Source organism: Pseudophryne corroboree, chromosome 8 (genome assembly GCF_028390025.1).
Source record: "Pseudophryne corroboree isolate aPseCor3 chromosome 8, aPseCor3.hap2, whole genome shotgun sequence".
Classification (NCBI taxonomy): Eukaryota; Metazoa; Chordata; class Amphibia; order Anura; family Myobatrachidae; genus Pseudophryne; species Pseudophryne corroboree.
In genome coordinates this window covers 5,423,784-5,444,993 of record NC_086451.1, presented here as the reverse complement: position 1 = coordinate 5,444,993, position 21,210 = coordinate 5,423,784, and the positions used below count along the sequence as shown (strand labels likewise).

The 21,210-nt window shown below is 49.1% G+C and overlaps 1 protein-coding gene across 1 annotated transcript in view; it reads right to left on the bottom strand.

The window, feature by feature from the left end:
* Positions 1–680: 680 nt before the first annotated feature.
* Positions 681–21,210, bottom strand: part of STKLD1 (serine/threonine kinase like domain containing 1) — a 147,012-nt gene continuing 126,482 nt past the window's right edge. Inside the window, exons 12-17 of the mRNA XM_063935799.1 lie at positions 4,887–5,003; positions 4,344–4,484; positions 3,043–3,171; positions 1,635–1,769; positions 1,080–1,208; positions 681–841 (exon numbers count right to left, since the gene is read on the bottom strand). Of these exons, the coding sequence (XP_063791869.1) occupies positions 681–841; positions 1,080–1,208; positions 1,635–1,769; positions 3,043–3,171; positions 4,344–4,484; positions 4,887–5,003 (812 nt within the window). The remainder of the gene's footprint in view (positions 842–1,079; positions 1,209–1,634; positions 1,770–3,042; positions 3,172–4,343; positions 4,485–4,886; positions 5,004–21,210) is intronic.

Here is a 21,210-nt window from a genome sequence, read left to right as displayed (position 1 = left end):
AAGGAGGACGGAGCCACAGGCGGCACAGGAGGACGGAGCCAAAGGAGGACGGAGCCACAGGCGGCACAGGAGGACGGAGCCACAGGAGGACGGAGCCACAGGCGGCACAGGAGGACGGAGCCACAGGAGGACGGAGCCACAGGCGGCACAGGAGGACGGAGCCGCAGGCGGCACACGAGTACAGAGTTGCAGGCGGCACAGGAGGACGGAGCCGCAGGCGGCACAGGAGGACGGAGCCGCAGGCGGCACAGGAGGACGGAGCCGCAGGCGGCACAGGAGGACGGAGCCGCAGGCGGCACAGGAGGACGGAGCCGCAGGCGGCACACGAGTACAGAGCCACAGGAGTACAGAGCCACGGGAGGACGGAGCCACAGGCGCCACGGGAGGACGGAGCCACAGGCGGCACATGAGTTGGATCTGCATTTGGGGTGGGTGATTTCATTAAATAACATGCGCTGCAGGTATTGTACTAGATACACCATATACCATACAAAGTCCTGTAACTCATTCTTTCACAGCTGGCGGGTTTCCCACAGGATTTATAGCAGCAATAATATTACATCCCGCAGCTTGTCGGCTCTGGACACCCGGCACTTGGTAAATATGGGCCTCAGGACACGACGTCTATGTTACTGATCATTATTACTATGTATACAGCCAGCAGTGCTCCTGGCATCACATTAATAGCTCCTCTCTGTACCGTAATGAGCCAGCTCGCTCAGCAGCAGACAGATATTCTCCACCACGTCTGGGTCCTCCGCGTGTAGCCGGTAGACCTCTTTAATCACAGAGAGGGCGCTTTTCCCTGCGGTGGGCACCAGCAGGCGGTACACGGACAACTCTGACAAACAAAACATTTACAGCAATGAATAGATCCAACATTGTTAGTGAATCACAGATTATTACAGGCACTCTTCATGGACAGACACAGGGGGGGTTCCAGTTGACCTGAAAGCCCCACAACCATCCTCAACAGCTCTCTAAAATGAAGCATTCAGAACCCCCCTCTACAATGTCTGCATTTGCCCCTGTTCTTTCACAAAGGATTCTGGGAAGCTGTTATGGAACGTTGGTGATACCTGACTTCAGTGCCAGGCTCGTCAATGCCAGACAGACGTTCTTAGACAGAAGCGGCCGCTCCTTGTGTGTTCGTAACGATTCCAGTAGCAACAGAGTTATAGGTTCAACTTGTTCCTCCGTCACGTGTCCTGCAAATGACAAGCTGGTAAATAAGTCGCAATTGTCGCAGCGTGAAGAAATATCCAGCTGCCTATGTCGCTCCATCAGAAGCTCTGCAGCTTTACTGATCCAAGAATATGAAAACATATAACACCCGTATAACTTATCGTAGGGAGCGCATTATCTTATATACCGCGGGCCTACGTATGATAGATGGCTCTGACATTCCGATTTGCTGGTTCTGCTTGGTGATATAGATGCTAGATTTAAGGCAAAATCAAGCGTAAATAAGCTATTCGCCGCTTCGAACCTAGCAACCATATTGCGGGAATCCAGGCGCTACAAGCGATCAGAGTTACGGGTGGGCCTCACCGTTCTATAGGTGTTTTAAGTTTACTTTCACTGTAGCCATAATATATATATAACTGGTCACCTGACAATACTCATTGACCCACCCTTCAGGCAGAGCGTCCAGAGGGCAGCGCAGGCCGATTCTACCAGCTCTCCGTCGCTGCCGTGTTTCTGGATGAGGGTGGAGATTACCGGAACGGCTTGTTGCAAACTCTCCTCATCTGTCTGGTTCTCTGTGACTAACGCAAGAAGAAATAACAAGGATCTCCAAGTTACTAAACTGCAGGTACTCCAACGTGTGATCTACAGCAGCATATCCCCACCCGGGCCCTCAGGGGCCACTACAATATACATCTGCTTCTGATGCTGCACTTTAGGAGTAAGTAGCCCGGCTGTGTAATATGGGGACCGCTGTGTGGAATAACTGCACCTATACATAAAGCATCAGGATGCAAACTAACCCAGGGCCTAATTCAGACCTGACAGCAGCAGCAAATTTGTTCTCTAATGGGCAAAACCATGAGCACTGCAGGTGGGGCAGATGTAACATGTGCAGTGCAGGTGGGGCAGATGTAACATGTGCACTGCAGGTGGGGCAGATGTAACATGTGCAGAGAGAGTTAGATTTGGGTGAGGGGTGTTCAAACTGAAATCTAAATTGCAGTGTAAAAATAAAGCAGCCAGTATTTACCCTGCACAGAAACAATATAACCCACCCAAATCTAACTCTCTCTGCACATGTTACATCTGCTCCACCTACACTGCACATGGTTTTACCCATTAGAGAACAAATTTCCTGCTGCGATCAGGTCTGAATTAGGCCCCCAATCTTAAGAGCCCCATACACTATACACATACCATACACATTCGGCCCGATATATCGGCTGTAATCGGGCATTTTAGAGGTATTCCCGAACCGATCCGACGCGCGTTCCCGTGAGCATCGGATCGGATCCTCCAGATTGAATGTGCTGCACATTCAATCTGGTCTGGCCTGGGGTCATGGCTTGTGATCGCCCAAGTTCGCCAAGACATATCGTATGCAAATGGGCAGCATACGATGTATCTTGGCCGATCCTGCCCCCTGGGAGGCTGCCATGAGATCGTTGTAGTGTATGGGGCCCTTTAGAACAGAGATCGTGTGATGCAGGGACTGAGCGGAAACCAGGAGGGCAGACGCTGAGGCCAAACATGTAACACCCTGGAGGAATGATGGTCCTAACAAACGAGGGAGGCGGAGTCTAAATAAAGCTAAACCCCACAACTGAACTGATCCGTGTGTATGAATCCACCAATAAACATATTTGCATTTGTGCAAGGTAAGTGTAGCAGACTGTCAGTCACACTGCACCTGCCCAGATCCAGAAGCCCCTCCCTCATTACATGGTGGCCTGCGGCAGAGGTGGGACACAGCGCGGTGGGCATACTTATGTATAAATCCTCCATCAGCAGGGACCCCCACAGAGCCCCGGGTGGATATAATCTGACCCAGTGACCGGGTTCTGTACTTACCTATCATAGACCAGCTCCACAGCAGCGCACAGCAGGACATCCACGTCTCTCTGTCCTCCAGGGGCCCTTCCAGGAGCCTCACTAGATCTGGGAGGAACCCGGCGGTCACCAGCATCCCCGCTGCCACCTCTAAGAAACCCGAAGACAAATGGTCACATCGGAGCCTTAGTGTTGCAGAGCAGCCTGATCTACCCTGAGTATCCTGCAGATTTAGGCCGTGACCCCCCCCCCCCATGGACTGTGCTGAGTGTAGCAGACAAGGTAGAGCCTCCGCACAACACCTGTACCCGGCGTGTGGGAAGAGGGGCACCGAGGGGCTTTCGTGAGGCTTCTTAGTATCTAATTTACCTGAGTAAAGGGGCAAATCTGAAATGACGACGTGCTTTACATACCCCGTAAGGAGACCCCCAGCTGGATGTACGGCTAAGATCTCAGTCTATACAATGACACTGTAGGGATAGTATCGGTTCCTATTGTCTGACGTTCATAGCAATGATGACTGTTATATAGAAGCCAGGAGGAAAACCCAGTAATGTTTCACCCATAACGTTTTTGTGTCATATGCAGTGTAGATGTCGCCTGTATGCAGTCAGCTTGTGTGTGGGGCTCTGTTGCCTGCGCGCTGTCAGCTTGTGGGCGGGACTATGTCACCTGTGCGCTGTCAGCTTGTGGGCGGGGCTATGATGTGTATGCGCAACCTGCTTGTGGGTGGAGCTATGTCGCCTACGCGCAGCCAGCTTCTGTGCGGGGCTAGCGTTCACACAATGCAATCTATGAGTGTACTAGGAATTTATTATTATTATTATCCTTTATTTATATGGCACAAGGGTTCCGCAGCGCCCAATTACAGAGTACATAAACAAATAATCAAACCGGAAAACAGCAACTTACAGTTGATGACAGTATAGGACAAGTACAGGGTAAATAAACATAGTTACATCAGCAGATGACACTGGAATAAGTATCAGGTGGCAGAAGACTGCTGGATGTGGTGCAGTTGGAGATTATTAAAGTGAGACAAAAGATAAGCACATGAGGGAAGAGGGCCCTGCTCGTGAGAGCTTACATTCTAAAGAATGAGAATGAGGTACCATCTATGATTCGCCAATAAGTAAGGCCAATAAAACTGTTGCTCCGGCGCATGTACCCCACATGCGCACTGTGCGTATAACTACCGGAAGTGTCAGGTCATTTGCAGCTTGTAATAAATGTTTATTTCTATGGTGTAATCCCACTGACAGGCTGTTACTACTGATATAACTACAGCAGCGACTGGACAATATGTGGAACCTCTGGCTCACCGCTGACTGAGAGCATCGTCATCATACGGAGCGTTACCGAAACCAGTTCCGGGTCCTCGGGGAAAGTCCGCACGGTGTCCACCAGACTAAAGATCAGGTCCCGGCTGGTCAGACACGCCTCGTTATCCCCGCGCTCCAGCACTAAAAGCAAACACACACACCCATCAGCAACACTCGTGTAGTATACGGTGTAACACACCCTCGCACTGTATATTACTGCGGGTTCCTGTAACCTGTGCACAGCTCTGGGCTCTTACATGGGCTCCGAAGTCATCCGGTGACCTCTAATATCCATATCATATACAGTACCATTATCTGGTGTATAATCAGTGGAAACCCTTCCAGGGCCCATGTACCTATATTCAGGCCACATAGTCACTGGTGTTTTGTCTAACAGTGTCCTGCGCATTATAATGTCATGTCTCTTCTCACTAGCGCTGGCCATGGATAGGAATACACGGAATGGAGCACAAGACACCGACTGCTTATTACATACTGGTCACCAGTAATATACTGCTGTATGTATAGGGGAACTTTCCTCACCTTGTGATAACAGGCGATGCAGCATCCGGCCGCCTTCCCGCTGTACACTGACGGAGTCTCTGTGTGTCACCACAGCCTGTGAAACGAGACGTATCGCCTCTCCTGCATCCAGGAAACCTGCAACATACCAGCCATAGTATACAGATGTGACACAGAACATCATACTCTGTTCCTGGACTGCCCTCATAATTTAGGATTGCCGTCACCTGTGTTGAACAGGTTAATTGATGAGAAAGGTGTTTCAGCACAGGTGAGGGTAATCTTAAATTAAGAGAGAAGTCCTCCGACCATCAGCCTGACCCTCATAGTGGACACTGACGGGAGCTCTCTGCCTTTCCTCTCAGCCGTCCGGAGAGCTCAGCTACAGCCTGGGCACCTGGCGCCTCGCTCTCCCTGACAGCCACCCTCCCTCCGCTTACAGTCTGCTCTGGAATTTTACGGGGGTGGGAGACGGGAGCCACACTGTCGCTGCTGAGACCTACCGGTGGTGCGGTGAGGAACTCTTCCTCCTCCTCCCTCTCGATATCTGGATGCGGATTAACACCCTCATTTGCTTGTATGCCCACGACACCTTATCTTTGATTTAAGGCCTGTCACCCCTCCCGGTGTTTCTGCAGTCCTACAACACCACCGCCCCACCCTGGCTCTATGCTTGGCCTCCTCCCGGATTACGCCGGGGCTATTGTACCTCCTTTACAAGTCCTTAATAGGCCTACGCTACGGCCGGAGGCCCTTTCACTGACCCCCCCCCCCCCCTGCTGGACACTCGGATTGGCCCTTAGGTGCATCTGAGCCTCACGGAGGGAGTTGCTCTACTCTATATATGTCCCCTCTTCATCATTGACCCCCCCCCCCCGGATATATCCAACGCTGAGCCTGCTGTGATGTGACGGCGTGTCGGCCCGGCGCTTCGCATGTGAGACCCGATACGCTCTCGACATATCTTACTCTCTGTGTGCCCATAACTGCGGTGGCTATTCTACGACTGCATGGAAAAGTTCCTGATTCCTACATTAATGACCTCTACAGGGGCTCCATTGCCATCCTGTGACGGTACTCCTGGTGGCAATTCCTCTGATTCCGACCGCTCGACCTCGCGCTCCGCTTCCCAACGCGCACGTAGATCCAGACCACCCGTAAAACAGCCGAAGATGAAACACAATGATCTGGTGGCCGTTTTGGGGCCCCTGTTAGACGAAAAATTGGCTGGCATCAAAGAGGCCATCGAATCTACGTGAACCCAACTCAACCAACACTCTACCCGCTTGGATGAAGCGGAGCAGCGGATATCTACGCTAGAAGATGACCTGTCCACAGCCCAGCGAACCATACAAGCCAACCAATCCGAAATTGCTGGCCTATCAGAGACGATCGATGACCATGAAAACCACAGTAGGCGAAACAACCTGAGGGTCATTGGCATTCCGGAGTCGGTCAAGGGTCACGAACTTATGGATCTCCTCTCATCTGGCATCCCGGAACAATTAGCCATGGACCTTAAAGGAGTCCCACTTGTTGAGAGAGCCCATAGGCTAGGACCGGAGCGAAGGAACCCTAATGGACGGCCCCGCCCCGTCATCATGAGAATCTTGAACTATGCTGACAAGATGATGATCCTCGATCACTACCGCAAAACGGCCTCCTTATCTTACAATGGAGATAGCCTCCTCATCTTCCAAGATTTCTCTGCCCTCGTAGCTGCCAAACGCAGAGAGTTTGCTCCCATTTGCAAGCACCTTTTCGATACCAAAGTCAAGTTCTCCCTCCTCTACCCAGCCCGCCTCCGAGTATTCGGGAATGGCAAACCATTGTTCTTTGATGACTCAGGGGAGGCAAGGCTGTACTTTTCCCTACCCGATACTTGACTGCAACAGTTACTTATTTGTTTACCACTCATTACTGCCTCATTCTTTTATTTCGGGTCTCATGTGCGGAGTACCGTGATTGTGAGACATGAATATCCCTAGTTCATTAAATTTTATGTTTCTGATGTTTATATTGCTGTTTTTCTGTTATTTGACTTGTTGTGTCTGCCTGTCCCGGGGACTCATCCCCCTCCTAGGTTGCCCTCCCCCCGCTCGCTGGGACGGTGCGAGGCCCTATCTTACTTCTCCCAATTTCACCATGTTTTTCCCGACTGTAGGTGTGGGCTGATATGGCTTCTCCAGCCGCCCCACACTCACATGATACTGGAGTCTCCGGTAATGCTCAATTACGCATAATCTCCTGGAATGTAGAGGGACTTAACCATCCCGTTAAAAGAAAGAAGGTAGTATCACACTTAAAACGTATGCACCCCCAAGTTGTGTTTCTTCAGGAGACACATTGGTTAGATGACCCTCAGAACTCCCTACGCGCTCCTTGGATAGGGGAATGCATCTCGGCCCCATATCACACTAAATCCCGGGGACGGCAGGTTCATCTTGCTTGACGTATTGATTGACAATACCATGTATACCTTTCTCAACGTATATATGCTCCCAATGTTTCCCCCGACCATTTTTTTGCAGCTCTCCTGTCGATGCTCCTGCAATGGGGTGGCCACAATCTGGTTGTGGGTGGCGATTACAATTTGGTATCCGACCCATCCATGGACAGATCTCGGGTGAGTGCCTCTACCTCTACTTCCAACTCTCAAATACTGACTTCCTTCTGTACACAACTTGATCTACTTGACCCCTGGCGCATCTTTCACCCGACTCAGAAAGACTTTTCCTTTTACTCTCACCCCCACTCGTCCCACTCTCGCATCGACTACATTTTCACCTCAACATCCCTCTTCCCCAGGGTTACCCACACATCTATTGCAGACATCATCATCTCCGATCATGCTCCCATATCAATAGACATTCGACTGACCCTACCTCCTCGCAACACTCCAAGTTGGCGCTTCCCTGCATACCTCCGCCACTCCACTGATTTTCTTCTCCACCTCAAACAATCATGGCTCAATTATACCTTGGACAATACTGACCAGTCACTAGACTCCCCTATATTTTGGGGGGCTGCTAAGGCGATCCTGATAGGGCTTGTCATGTCCTACACTCACTCCAAGAGGAAAAATTTCTCTTCGCAGCTGCAGACTCTGAGCACGACGCTAACCTCCGCGTATCGAAATTATAAACAACGCGACACTCCAGCCCACTAAGAAGCATATCTCTCAGCGAAGCTAATATACGACACTTTCCTTACTGAACAAGCTCAACTCTCTTATGATTATCAAAGGAATAAGTTTCATAGATGGGGCAACAAATCAGGTAGATTGTTGACTAACTTGATTAAGGGACCTAAATCCCACACTTGGATTAATACCATCGGTATCTCCGGTAAATTAGTTTCGGACCCTGATTCTATTTGCACTGAATTCATGCGCTTCTATTGCTCCCTATACGCCAAAGGCCCTGATGATCCTGCTGCTAACTACTCCTTTCTTGAAGTTGCTGATCTCCGGGTTCTCTCTCGGGAAGAAAGGGAACTCCTTGACAGCCCAATCACCGCCGAAGAGGTTATTGACACTATCAAGAGCTTGCCCAACAACAACAGTCCTGGCCCTGATGGCTTTAGTGCGGAATTTTACAAAATGATGCGTGAGGATCTCCCGCCCACTCTCACATCCCTTTACAACCATATTCTCTCCTCTAAACAAAACTCGATTAGGTTTAATGAAGCTAAAATAATTGTTATAGCAAAACCCGGTAAATCCCTTCCTGGTTCCTACAGACCGATATCCCTCCTAAACCAAGACTTCAAAATTCTGACCAAATTAGTGGCCACTCGCCTATAACTGTGTTTATCTCGAATCATATCACCAGCCCAATTAGGCTTCCTTAAACATAATGGAACTTTCTGCCCTGCGGTTGACCTAAAGTGACGTCACCGCTGAGCAGAAAGTTCCCACCATTGGTTACAATGGAGCGCATAGGCGCTACATTGTAACACTGCCGTGTGCCGCCTGTCACTCAGTACAGGAGCACACAGCCGATCAGGAGGGTGCTACAACGTGGCGCTCCCTGATTGGCTGAAGAAACCCACTTAGACAGAAGTCAGAGTGGGTTTCTGGCATTCGGGGAAAGGAGTCCCATGTGAAAACATGGGGCCCCTTTCAGTTCGTGGCTCGGGTCTCCGTTTTGTTATTTTATTCAAGTACCTGGATTACAAATGGTTGCCCCGAGGACCCTGGGACCCTGGATCTGGTGAGTAGAATTTTTTCAACAGGTACCCCTTGGATTCTACTGGAGAAGAGGACCGACCTGCGTGTGAACATAAGGTAAGTATGTGTATATGTTTGTGTGGATGTATGTAATAAATCTTTACTTTGAAGGTGTGTGTGTCTTGTGTTTATTTGGGTATTTTTTTAGTAGTAGTACTACAGGTACCAGCGGGCCCGTTTTTCCGCCGCATGCTGGTACTTGTGGTTCTCCAAGTACCAGCATGCGGGGGAGGCTTGCTGGGACTTGTAGTACTGCTACTAAAAACAATATCTTTTCATTTTGACAAAAGGCTATCAGCCCCCCATCCGCAGCCAATTGGATGGGGGGGACAGCCTCGGGCTTCACCCCTGGCCCTTGGGTGGCTGGGGGGACGGGACCCCTTGATTGAAGGGGTCCCCACTCCCCCAGGGTACCCCGGCCAGGGGTAACTAGTTGGATTTTTGATGCCACGGCCGCAGGGCACTATATAAAAGTGACCCCCGGCTGTGGCATTATCTGTCCAGCTAGTGGAGCCCGGTGCTGGTTTTAAAAATACGGGGGACCCCTACTCTTTTTGTCCCCCGTATTTTTGGAACCAGGACCAGGCGCAGAGCCCGATGCTGGTTGCTTAAATATGGGGGAACCCCTGTCATTTTTCCCCCCATATTTTTGCAACCAGGATCGGCTCAAAGAGCCCGAGGCTGGTTATGCTTAGGAGGGGGGACCCCACGCATTTTTTTTTTTGTGATTTTACAGGGTTTAATTTAAAAAAAAAAAAAAAATGAACCCCAGCACGGATCACACAGATCCGGCCGAGATTCATTTTTAAAAAGTCGGCAGTGTTTTGCTAATCACTGCCGTAAAAATAAAAAAAAAAACACGAATGACATCGACATCGGAACAAAAGAAAAATCCGAATACGACAGCTTAGTAAATTAGTCGTAATAAATTCAAAAAGTTGCAGTTTTACACTTTCGATGTCATTCGTGATTGAACTTTGACCTGAAACGGGAAAATACGAATCTTAGTAAATTTACCCCTATGTCTGCTCGGTCCTGACACGACTTACTAACAATAATTTCCTAAACCCCCTAGACACGGTCATGCACTCCGGCATTTACTCTATCTCGACTATATACACCCGAATCCGCACAGACATTGTCCCCTCTATCGACCTCCTACAACTTGAAAAATGGTCTTCTCAACTCCCCTCTATGTCCCTGGAAGCAGTGTTGGATTCTTTTAACTTATCTCTGAGACTTATTCCAGCGAGTATCTACCAGGAAATGTCGTACAAGATTTTACACAGGGCTTACATATCCCCAAAACGAAGTCACTTGATGGGCCTCTCGGAGTCTGCAGCGTGCAACCAGTGCTCCGCCCCGGTAGCTGATATCATGCATTGCTTCTGGCATTGCCCTCATATACAAACATTCTGGGGTGGGCTACAGGCGTATAGCTCCTCTACACTGGGTATTGACTTCCAATGTACCGCCTCTTGGGCCCTCTTCGGATACCTCCTAGATCAGCCAAACATTCCCTCTCCCGACAAAAAACTAGTGACACTTTTGTCGGCTGTGGGGAGGAAGGCTATTCTTCAACAGTGGATACACGATACTCCCCCCTCCTTAGCCATGGCTACCTCCAGACTGCTCTTTCTCTTTACCATGGATTGGTTGGAGACCACTCTTGATAAGGAGACTCTAACCCCTGCGTTGTTCCAATGCTGGGGAAAGTTCATACATACACTACCCACATCCACCAAATTTGCCATTCAACAATGTTTCCACCACACCACCTGGTATTGCCATCAACTTCTAGATCTTAGACCCCCCATCTCTATCCCATAACTCTGTACTGCAGAGGTCCTCTCCCTGCTCTCCACATCATCCCCTCTCTCTCTCTTTATCTCCTCCACCTCTGTCTATCCCCTCTCCGACCTCTCTTAGACCTCCAGTACTTGTATCTTTCTCTCTTCTTTGTTTGGATATTCTCTCCAAGGATGGGTCGGTGGCCCCCTGGCCTTGGCAGACACTGTTTTTGTTGTATTTTATTTTTCTTGGTTTCGTTTGTATATTTTAACTTGTTTAATGCGTCCTCCCTGTTGTAGGATGCCTTTATATAACTACAGCTTTAGTATCATTTTAGACCGTTTATGATTTTATAGAGGTAAACTCTTTTTTGCTTTGCCTCTTTTCGCACTGATTATCCTGTATAATGTTCCGGTCACCTTTTCTAGTAATTATGTTATTTGTTTGAAAACGGAAAATGTAAGGTGTTTTCGAGATTATACAGCTACCCATTTATAACTCTCTGTTAGCGAGCTATTGTTTTTGTACACCGGGTCCTGTATTTACTGTGTGTATTGTCCATCTTGGCTTGTACTTATACCTCAATATTAAAAAAAAAAAGAGAGAAGTCCTAGAACAGAGCATTGTGTCCTCCTGGAGAGGTCATGTTGGGAGGTATGACATAGGTATGAGCACTGGGTCAGTATTATGGTACAGCACAGGTGATGGTAATCATACAGTAAGAGGGAAGAGCAGGAGCAGAGCATTGTGTCCTCCTGGAGAGGTCATGTTGGGAGGTATGACATAGGTATGAGTACTGGGTCTATATTAGGGTACAGCACAGGTGATGGTAATCATACAGTAAGAGGGAAGAGCAGGAGCAGAGCATTGTGTCCTCCTGGAGAGGGTCATGTTGGGAGGTATGACATAGGTATGAGTACTGGGTCAGTATTAGGGTACAGCACAGGTGATGGTAATCATACAGTAAGAGGGAAGAGCAGGAGCAGAGCATTGTGTCCTCCTGGAGAGGGTCATGTTGGGAGGTATGACATAGGTATGAGCACTGGGTCAGTATTAGGGTACAGCACAGGTGATGGTAATCATACAGTAAGAGGGAAGAGCAGGAGCAGAGCATTGTGTCCTCCTAGAGAGGGTCATGTTGGGAGGTATGATATAGGTATGAGCACTGGGTCAGTATTAGGGTACAGCACAGGTGATGGTAATCATACAGTAAGAGGAAGTACAGGAGCAGAGCATTGTGTCCTGGAGAGGTCATGTTGGGAGGTATGACATAGGTATGAGCACTGGGTCAGTATTGGGGTACAGCACAGGTGATGGTAATCCTACAGTAAGAGGGAAGTGCAGGAGCAGAGCATTGTGTCCTCCTGGAGAGGGTCATGTTGGGAGGTATGACATAGGTATGAGCACTGTGTAAGTATTAGGGTACAGCACAGGTGATGGTAATAATACAGTAAGAGGGAAGAGCAGGAGCAGAGCACTGTGTCCTCCTGGAGAGGTCATGTTGGGAGGTATGACATAGGTATGAGCACTGGGTCAGTATTGGGGTACAGCACAGGTGATGGTAATCATATAGTAAGAGGGAAGAGCAGGAGCAGAGCATTGTGTCCTCCTGGAGAGGGTCATTTGGGAGGTATGACATAGGTATGAGCACTGGGTCAGTATTGGGGTACAGCACAGGTGATGGTAATCATACAGTAAGAGGGAAGAGCAGGAGCAGAGCATTGTGTCCTCCTGGAGAGGGTCATGTTGGGAGGTATGACATAGGTATGAGCACTGGGTCAGTATTAGGGTACAGCACAGGTGATGGTAATCATACAGTAAGAGGGAAGAGCAGGAACAGAGCATTGTGTCCTCCTGGAGAGGTCATGTTGGGAGATATGACATAGGTATGAGTACTGGGTCAGTATTAGGGTACAGCACAGGTGATGGTAATCATACAGTAAGAGGGAAGTGCAGGAGCAGAGCATTGTGTCCTCCTGGAGAGGTCATGTTGGGAGGTATGACATAGGTATGAGCACTGGGTCAGTATTAGGGTACAGCACAGGTGATGGTAATCATACAGTAAGAGGGAAGAGCAGGAGCAGAGCATTGTGTCCTCCTGGAGAGGTCATGTTGGGAGGTATGACATAGGTATGAGCACTGGGTCAGTATTAGGGTACAGCACATGTGATGGTAATCATACAGTAAGAGAGAAGAGCAGGAGCAGAGCATTGCGTCCTCCTGGAGAGGTCATGTTGGGAGGTATGACATAGGTATGAGCACTGGGTCAGTATTGGGGTACAGCACAGGTGATGGTAATCATACAGTAAGAGGGAAGAGCAGGAGCAGAGCATTGTGTCCTCCTGGAGAGGGTCATGTTGGGAGGTATGACATAGGTATGAGCACTGTGTAAGTATTAGGGTACAGCACAGGTGATGGTAATAATACAGTAAGAGGGAAGAGCAGGAGCAGAGCATTGTATCCTCCTGGAGAGGTCATGTTGGGAGGTATGACATAGGTATGAGCACTGGGTCAGTATTGGGGTACAGCACAGGTGATGGTAATCATATAGTAAGAGGGAAGAGCAGGAGCAGAGCATTGTGTCCTCCTGGAGAGGGTCATTTGGGAGGTATGACATAGGTATGAGCACTGGGTCAGTATTGGGGTACAGCACAGGTGATGGTAATCATACAGTAAGAGGGAAGAGCAGGAGCAGAGCATTGTGTCCTCTTGGAGAGGGTCATGTTGGGAGGTATGACATAGGTATGAGCACTGGGTCAGTATTAGGGTACAGCACAGGTGATGGTAATCATACAGTAAGAGGGAAGAGCAGGAACAGAGCATTGTGTCCTCCTGGAGAGGTCATGTTGGGAGATATGACATAGGTATGAGTACTGGGTCAGTATTAGGGTACAGCACAGGTGATGGTAATCATACAGTAAGAGGGAAGTGCAGGAGCAGAGCATTGTGTCCTCCTGGAGAGGTCATGTTGGGAGGTATGACATAGGTATGAGCACTGGGTCAGTATTAGGGTACAGCACAGGTGATGGTAATCATACAGTAAGAGGGAAGAGCAGGAGCAGAGCATTGTGTCCTCCTGGAGAGGTCATGTTGGGAGGTATGACATAGGTATGAGCACTGGGTCAGTACTGGGGTACAGCACAGGTGATGGTAGTCATACAGTAAGAGGGAAGAGCAGGAGCAGAGCATTGTGTCCTCCTGGAGAGGGTCATGTTGGGAGGTATGACATAGGTATGAGCACTGGGTCAGTATTAGGGTACAGCACAGGTGATGGTAATCATACAGTAAGAGGGAAGAGCAGGAGCAGAGCATTGTGTCCTCCTGGAGAGGTCATGTTGGGAGGTATGACATAGGTATGAGCACTGGGTCAGTATTAGGGTACAGCACAGGTGATGGTAATCATACAGTAAGAGGGAAGAGCAGGAGCAGAGCATTGTGTCCTCCTTGAGAGGGTCATGTTGGGAGGTATGACATAGGTATGAGCACTGGGTCAGTATTAGGGTACAGCACAGGTGATGGTAATCATACAGTAAGAGGGAAGAGCAGGAACAGAGCATTGTGTACTCCTGGAGAGGCCATGTTGGGAGATATGACATAGGTATGAGTACTGGGTCAGTATTAGGGTACAGCACAGGTGATGGTAATCATACAATAAGAGGGAAGTGCAGGAGCAGAGCATTGTGTCCTCCTGGAGAGGGTCATGTTGGGAGGTATGACATAGGTATGAGCACTGGGTCAGTATTAGGGTACAGCACAGGTGATGGTAATCATACAATAAGAGGGAAGTGCAGGAGCAGAGCATTGTGTCCTCCTGGAGAGGTCATGTTGGGAGGTATGACATAGGTATGAGCACTGGGTCAGTATTAGGGTACAGCACAGGTGATAGTAATCATACAGTAAGAAAGAAGAGCAGGAGCAGAGCATTGTGTCCTCCTGTAGAGGTCATGTTGGGAGGTATGACATAGGTATGAGCACTGGGTCAGTATTAGGGTACAGCACAGGTGATGGTATTAGGGTACAGCACAGGTAATCATACAGTAAGAGGGAAGAGCAGGAGCAGAGCATTGTGTCCTCCTGGAGTGGTCAAGGTGTGAGGTATGACATAGGTATGAGCACAGGGTCAGTATTAGAATACAGCACAGGTGATGGTAATCATACAGTAAGAGGGAAGAGCAGGAGCAGAGCATTATGTCCTCCTGGAGAGGTCATGTTGGGAGGTATGACATAGGTATGAGCACTGGGTTAGTATTAGGGTACAGCACAGGTCATGGTAATCATACAGTAAGAGGGAAGAGCCGGAGCAGAGCATTGTGTCCTCCTGGAGAGGTCATGTTGGGAGGTATGACATAGGTATGAGCACTGGGTCAGTATTACGGTACAGCACAGGTGATGGTAATCATACAGTAAGAGGGAAGAGCAGGAGCAGAGCATTGTGTCCTCCTGGAGAGGGTCATGTTGGGAGGTATGACATAGGTATGAGCACTGGGTCAGTATTAGGGTACAGCACAGGTGATGGTAATCATACAGTAAGAGGGATGAGCAGGAGCAGAGCATTGTATCCTCCTGGAGAGGGTCATGTTGGGAGGTATGACATAGGTATGAGCACTGGGTCAGTATTAGGGTACAGCACAGGTGATGGTAATCATACAGTAAGAGGGAAGAGCAGGAGCAGAGCATTGTGTCCTCCTGGAGAGGTCATGTTGGGAGGTATGACATAGGTATGAGCACTGGGTCAGTATTAGGGTACAGCACAGGTGATGGTAATCATACAGTAAGAGGGAAGTGAAGGAGCAGAGCATTGTGTCCTCCTGGAGAGGTCATGTTGGGAGGTATGACATAGGTATGAGCACAGGGTCAGTATTAGGGTACAGCACAGGTGATGGTAATCATACAGCATACAGTAAGAGGGAAGAGCAGGAGCAGAGCATTGTATCCTCCTGGAGAGGGTCATGTTGGGAGGTATGACATAGGTATGAGCACTGGGTCAGTATTAGGGTACAGCACAGGTGATGGTAATCATACAGTAAGAGGGAAGAGCAGGAGCAGAGCATTATGTCCTCCTGGAGAGGTCATGTTGGGAGGTATGACATAGGTATGAGCACTGGGTCAGTATTAGGGTATAGCACAGGTGATGGTAATCATACAGTAAGAGGGAAGAGCAGGAGCAGAGCATTGTGTCCTCCTGGAGAGGGTCATGTTGGGAGGTATGACATAGGTATGAGCACTGTGTAAGTATTAGGGTACAGCACAGGTGATGGTAATAATACAGTAAGAGGGAAGAGCAGGAGCAGAGCATTGTGTCCTCCTGGAGAGGGTCATGTTGGGAGGTATGATATAGGTATGAGCACTGGGTCAGTATTGGGGTACAGCAAAGGTGATGGTAATCATACAGTAAGAGGGAAGAGCAGGAGCAGAGCATTGTGTCCTCCTGGAGAGGTCATGTTGGGAGGTATGACATAGGTATGAGCACTGGGTCAGTATTGGGGTACAGCACAGGTGATGGTAATCATACAGTAAGAGGGAAGTGCAGGAGCAGAGCATTGTGTCCTCCTGGAGAGGTCATGTTGGGGGGTATGACATAGGTATGAGCACTGGGTCAGTATTGGGGTACAGCACAGGTGATGGTAATCATACAGTAAGAGGGAAGAGCAGGAGCAGAGCATTGTGTCCTCCTGGAGAGGTCATGTTGGGGGGTATGACATAGGTATGAGCACTGGGTCAGTATTGGGGTACAGCACAGGTGATGGTAATCATACAGTCAGAGGGAAGTGCAGGAGCAGAGCATTGTGTCCTCCTTGAGAGGGTCATGTTGGGAGGTATGACATAGAAATGAGCACTGGGTCAGTATTAGGGTACAGCACAGGTGATGGTAATCATACAGTAAGAGGGAAGAGCAGGAACAGAGCATTGTGTCCTCCTGGAGAGGTCATTTTGGGAGATATGACATAGGTATGAGTACTGGGTCAGTATTAGGATACAGCACAGGTGATGGTAATCATACAGTAAGAGGGAAGTGCAGGAGCAGAGCATTGTGTCCTCCTGGAGAGGTCATGTTGGGAGGTATGACATAGGTATGAGCACTGGGTCAGTATTGGGGTACAGCACAGGTGATGGTAATCATACAGTAAGAGGGAAGAGCAGGAGCAGAGCATTGTGTCCTCCTGGAGAGGGTCATGTTGGGAGGTATGACATAGGTATGAGCACTGGGTCAGTATTAGGGTACAGCACAGGGGATGGTAATCATACAGTAAGAGGGAAGAGCAGGAGCAGAGCATTGTGTCCTCCTGGAGAGGGTCATGTTGGGAGGTATGACATAGGTATGAGCACTGGGTCAGTATTAGGGTACAGCACAGGTGATGGTAATCATACAGTAAGAGGGAAGTGCAGGAGCAGAGCATTATGTCCTCCTGGAGAGGTCATGTTGGGAGGTATGACATAGGTATGAGCACTGGATCAGTATTAGGGTACAGCACAGGTGATGGTAATCATACAGTAAGAGGGAAGAGCAGGAGCAGAGCATTGTGTCCTCCTGGAGAGGGTCATTTGGGAGGTATGACATAGGTATGAGCACTGGGTCAGTATTGGGGTACAGCACAGGTGATGGTAATCATACAGTAAGAGGGAAGAGCAGGAGCAGAGCATTGTGTCCTCTTGGAGAGGGTCATGTTGGGAGGTATGACATAGGTATGAGCACTGGGTCAGTATTAGGGTACAGCACAGGTGATGGTAATCATACAGTAAGAGGGAAGAGCAGGAACAGAGCATTGTGTCCTCCTGGAGAGGTCATGTTGGGAGATATGACATAGGTATGAGTACTGGGTCAGTATTACGGTACAGCACAGGTGATGGTAATCATACAGTAAGAGGGAAGTGCAGGAGCAGAGCATTGTGTCCTCCTGGAGAGGTCATGTTGGGAGGTATGACATAGGTATGAGCACTGGGTCAGTATTAGGGTACAGCACAGGTGATGGTAATCATACAGTAAGAGGGAAGAGCAGGAGCAGAGCATTGTGTCCTCCTGGAGAGGTCATGTTGGGAGGTATGACATAGGTATGAGCACTGGGTCAGTATTAGGGTACAGCACATGTGATGGTAATCATACAGTAAGAGAGAAGAGCAGGAGCAGAGCATTGTGTCCTCCTGGAGAGGTCATGTTGGGAGGTATGACATAGGTATGAGCACTGGATCAGTATTAGGGTACAGCACAGGTGATGGTAATCATACAGTAAGAGGGAAGAGCAGGAGCAGAGCATTGTGTCCTCCTGGAGAGGTCATGTTGGGAGGTATGACATAGGTATGAACACTGGGTCAGTACTGGGGTACAGCACAGGTGATGGTAGTCATACAGTAAGAGGGAAGAGCAGGAGCAGAGCATTGTGTCCTCCTTGAGAGGGTCATGTTGGGAGGTATGACATAGGTATGAGCACTGGGTCAGTATTAGGGTACAGCACAGGTGATGGTAATCATACAGTAAGAGGGAAGAGCAGGAGCAGAGCATTGTGTCCTCCTGGAGAGGGTCATGTTGGGAGGTATGACATAGGTATGAGCACTGGGTCAGTATTGGGGAACAGCACAGGTGATGGTAATCATACAGTAAGAGGGAAGAGCAGGAGCAGAGCATTGTGTCCTCCTGGAGAGGTCATGTTGGGAGGTATGACATAGGTATGAGCACTGGGTCAGTATTAGGGTACAGCACAGGTGATAGTAATCATACAGTAAGAAAGAAGAGCAGGAGCAGAGCATTGTGTCCTCCTGTAGAGGTCATGTTGGGAGGTATGACATAGGTATGAGCACTGGGTCAGTATTAGGGTACAGCACAGGTGATGGTAATCATACAGTAAGAGGGAAGAGCAGGAGCAGAGCATTGTGTCCTCCTGGAGTGGTCAAGGTGTGAGGTATGACATAGGTATGAGCACAGGGTCAGTATTAGAATACAGCACAGGTGATGGTAATCATACAGTAAGAGGGAAGAGCAGGAGCAGAGCATTATGTCCTCCTGGAGAGGTCATGTTGGGAGGTATGACATAGGTATGAGCACTGGGTTAGTATTAGGGTACAGCACAGGTGATGGTAATCATACAGTAAGAGGGAAGAGCCGGAGCAGAGCATTGTGTCCTCCTGGAGAGGTCATGTTGGGAGGTATGACATAGGTATGAGCACTGGGTCAGTATTACGGTACAGCACAGGTGATGGTAATCATACAGTAAGAGGGAAGAGCAGGAGCAGAGCATTGTGTCCTCCTGGAGAGGGTCATGTTGGGAGGTATGACATAGGTATGAGCACTGGGTCAGTATTAGGGTACAGCACAGGTGATGGTAATCATACAGTAAGAGGGAAGTGCAGGAGCAGAGCATTGTGTCCTCCTGGAGAGGTCATGTTGGGAGGTATGACATAGGTATGAGCACTGGGTCAGGTGATGGTAATCATACAGTAAGAGGGAAGAGCAGGAGCAGAGCATTGTGTCCTCCTGGAGAGGTCATGTTGGGAGGTATGACATAGGTATGAGCACTGGGTCAGTATTAGGGTACAGCACAGGTGATGGTAATCATACAGTAAGAGGGAAGTGCAGGAGCAGAGCATTGTGTCCTCCTGGAGAGGTCATGTTGGGAGGTATGACATAGGTATGAACACTGGGTCAGTATTAGGGTACAGCACAGAGGATGGTAATCATACAGTAAGAGGGAAGAGCAGGAGCAGAGCATTGTGTCCTCCTGGAGAGGGTCATGTTGGGAGGTATGACATAGGTATGAGCACTGTGTAAGTATTAGGGTACAGCACAGGTGATGGTAATAATACAGTAAGAGGGAAGAGCAGGAGCAGAGCACTGTGTCCTCCTGGAGAGGTCATGTTGGGAGGTATGACATAGGTATGAGCACTGGGTCAGTATTGGGGTACAGCACAGGTGATGGTAATCATATAGTAAGAGGGAAGAGCAGGAGCAGAGCATTGTGTCCTCCTGGAGAGGTCATGTTGGGAGGTATGACATAGGTATGAGCACTGGGTCAGTATTAGGGTACAGCACAGGTGATGGTAATCATACAGTAAGAGGGAAGTGCAGGAGCAGAGCATTGTGTCCTCCTGGAGAGGTCATGTTGGGAGGTATGACATAGGTATGAGCACTGGGTCAGTATTGGGGTACAGCACAGGTGATGGTAATCATACAGTAAGAGGGAAGAGCAGGAGCAGAGCATTGTGTCCTCCTGGAGAAGTCATGTTGGGAGGTATGACATAGGTATGAGCACTGGGTCAGTATTAGGGTACAGCACAGGTGATGGTAATCATACAGTAAGAGGGAAGAGCAGGAGCAGAGCATTGTGTCCTCCTGGAGAGGTCATGTTGGGAGGTATAACATAAGTATGAGCACTGGGTCAGTATTAGGGTACAGCACAGGTGATGGTAATAATACAGTAAGAGGGAAGAGCAGGAGCAGAGCATTGTGTCCTCCTGGAGAGGTCATGTTGGGAGGTATGACATAGGTATGAGCACTGGGTCAGTATTGGGGTACAGCACAGGTGATGGTAATCATATAGTAAGAGGGAAGAGCAGGAGCAGAGCATTGTGTCCTCCTGGAGAGGGTCATTTGGGAGGTATGACATAGGTATGAGCACTGGGTCAGTATTAGGGTACAGCACAGGTGATGGTAATCATACAGTAAGAGGGAAGAGCAGGAACAGAGCATTGTGTCCTCCTGGAGAGGTCATGTTGGGAGGTATGACATAGGTATGAGCACTGGGTCAGTATTAGGGTACAGCACAGGTGATGGTAATCATACAGTAAGAGGGAAGAGCAGGAACAGAGCATTGTGTCCTCCTGGAGAGGTCATGTTGGGAGGTATGACATAGGTATGAGCACTGGGTCAGTATTGGGGAACAGCACAGGTGATGGAAATCATACAGTAAGAGGGAAGAGCAGGAGCAGAGCATTGTGTCCTCCTGGAGAGGTCATGTTGGGAGGTATGACATAGGTATGAGCACTGGGTCAGTATTAGGGTACAGCACAGGTGATTGTAATCATACAGTAAGAGGGAAGAGCAGGAGCAGAGCATTATGTCCTCCTGGAGAGGTCATGTTGGGAGGTATGACATAGGTATGAGCACTGGGTTAGTATTAGGGTACAGCACAGGTCATGGTAATCATACAGTAAGAGGGAAGAGCCGGAGCAGAGCATTGTGTCCTCCTGGAGAGGTCATGTTGGGAGGTATGACATAGGTATGAGCACTGGGTCAGTATTACGGTACAGCACAGGTGATGGTAATCATACAGTAAGAGGGAAGAGCAGGAGCAGAGCATTGTGTCCTCCTGGAGAGGGTCATGTTGGGAGGTA